A 1,584-nucleotide genomic window follows, 5' to 3' on the forward strand; every position below is an offset into this window, starting at 1 on the left:
AAAGCCTATGATACTCCTACCAATACCGCAACGGGAGCAATATAAACGTACGCACACCGTTGCCTCCTTTCCCTAGCCAGTTTTATCCCGATATTGCCGCCTTTTCGTGCACCAAGTTCCCCTCTTTGTTTCTTTACATTCGTGGGGCCAAGTCTAAATACGGGGAGTCCTGCGACCACATGGCGGATGTAATAAAATATTTCTCCTCCATCCTGTAAAGATCCTCGCGTGGGATTCCAAAGTCCTCCCAATCCAACAGCTCGGGGTCCCGTTCCGGTGTGGCGCAGTTATCAATAAATTGCCGCTCGAGCCAATCCGTATTCCACGACGGTGCTTTTGTTCCGAGGAGAATTCCTTGCTTGATGGGAAGTCGCTCATTTAGTGTGCATCCCACGCGCCACATCCATTTGGGCATGTGCCATGTCAAGTTGAGTACACCGTTGCAATCCGCACACCATCGCAAGTAATCCGCTGTGGTAAAGCGCACAGGCCCGCCGAGTTCCGCAATGCGGCCTTCCGTATGGTCCAGAAGAATGGAACGGCAGGTGGCTTCAGCGAGATCACCAGCAAATACGGGTTGGTGAATACGTTGTCCCCTATTAGGCATGGGAACAATCTTGTACTTGCGCTGCGCCATGAGATAGCGCGAATAGCTGTAGTCATTTTCAGCAAAGATATCCGTGCCCCGAATGATGGTGGCAGTGGGAAACTCCTCGAGTACCGCAATCTCTGCCGCACGCTTCTGCCGCAATAGTTTAGAGGGACTATGAAGGTCTGCGCCCACCATGGACATATGCGTGAGGCGCAGAATCCCCATTTCACGACACCACCGTGCCAACATACGTGGCCATTCCACATTAATCGCCTCCATGGAAAACCACGACTGACTGTTCTCATAGACGGCAGGTTCCTGCCATGCACCTACGGCGTTGATGACGTTGTCTACCTTTTCTAATATGGACTTTACTACAAACTCCTTGTCAATCTCGTAGTCCGTGTCGAAGTTCTGCCCGACAGTTCCATCACCGGCCATACGGAGATGCCGCACGCCACTTGCCATTCCAGCTCGGAAGCGAAAAGGAACAATACTTGTGAAGCCATGGTAGCAACAGAGATGATGAATATGCGTGCCTAATACTCCTGTGGCTCCGAATGTGGCGACATTAACTCCCATCGCGTTCGCTTCCGAGCCGCCCCCACGCCATGTGGAGGAGATTTCTCCATTCATGTTTCGCGCAAACACCCGCCGGGACATTTACTGAAGTGTTGTTTTCGTTCTCGATGCTAAACGCAAGAAACACGCGCGCAAACAAATTAACTAACCAACAATAACAACAACAACGACAAAGCACAATCTACTTTTTTGTGCTTTCTTTTTATTCCCTTACCCAAAAAACTATTCGGCTTCGGATAGTTACTGGACGGGATGTTACCCGAATCTGGAGACTGTTCCTACCTGAGATGTGGTAAGAGAATAGTTTCTTTCTTTTTTTGGAAAAAAAAAAGAACGTAAAGTTAAGAAGTGAAGATATGGGACGTAATAAGTCGACGACGAATACATACATATATATATATATATATATA

General features: G+C 48.6%; 1 protein-coding gene across 1 annotated transcript; it reads right to left on the reverse strand.

The window, feature by feature from the left end:
* Positions 1 to 133: 133 nt before the first annotated feature.
* TEOVI_000710400 (NADH-ubiquinone oxidoreductase complex I subunit, putative) lies at positions 134 to 1,255 on the reverse strand (the record flags this gene model as incomplete). The annotated part of the gene is made up of 1 exon (XM_067222325.1): positions 134 to 1,255. The coding sequence occupies one exon, from the start codon at positions 1,253 to 1,255 to the stop codon at positions 134 to 136; it is 1,122 nt and encodes a 373-aa protein (XP_067078426.1).
* Between the last annotated feature and the right edge of the window lie 329 nt (positions 1,256 to 1,584).

This window comes from Trypanosoma equiperdum (assembly GCF_001457755.1).
Source record: "Trypanosoma equiperdum strain OVI genome assembly, contig: ctg_1610, whole genome shotgun sequence".
NCBI classification, from domain to species: Eukaryota; Euglenozoa; class Kinetoplastea; order Trypanosomatida; family Trypanosomatidae; genus Trypanosoma; species Trypanosoma equiperdum.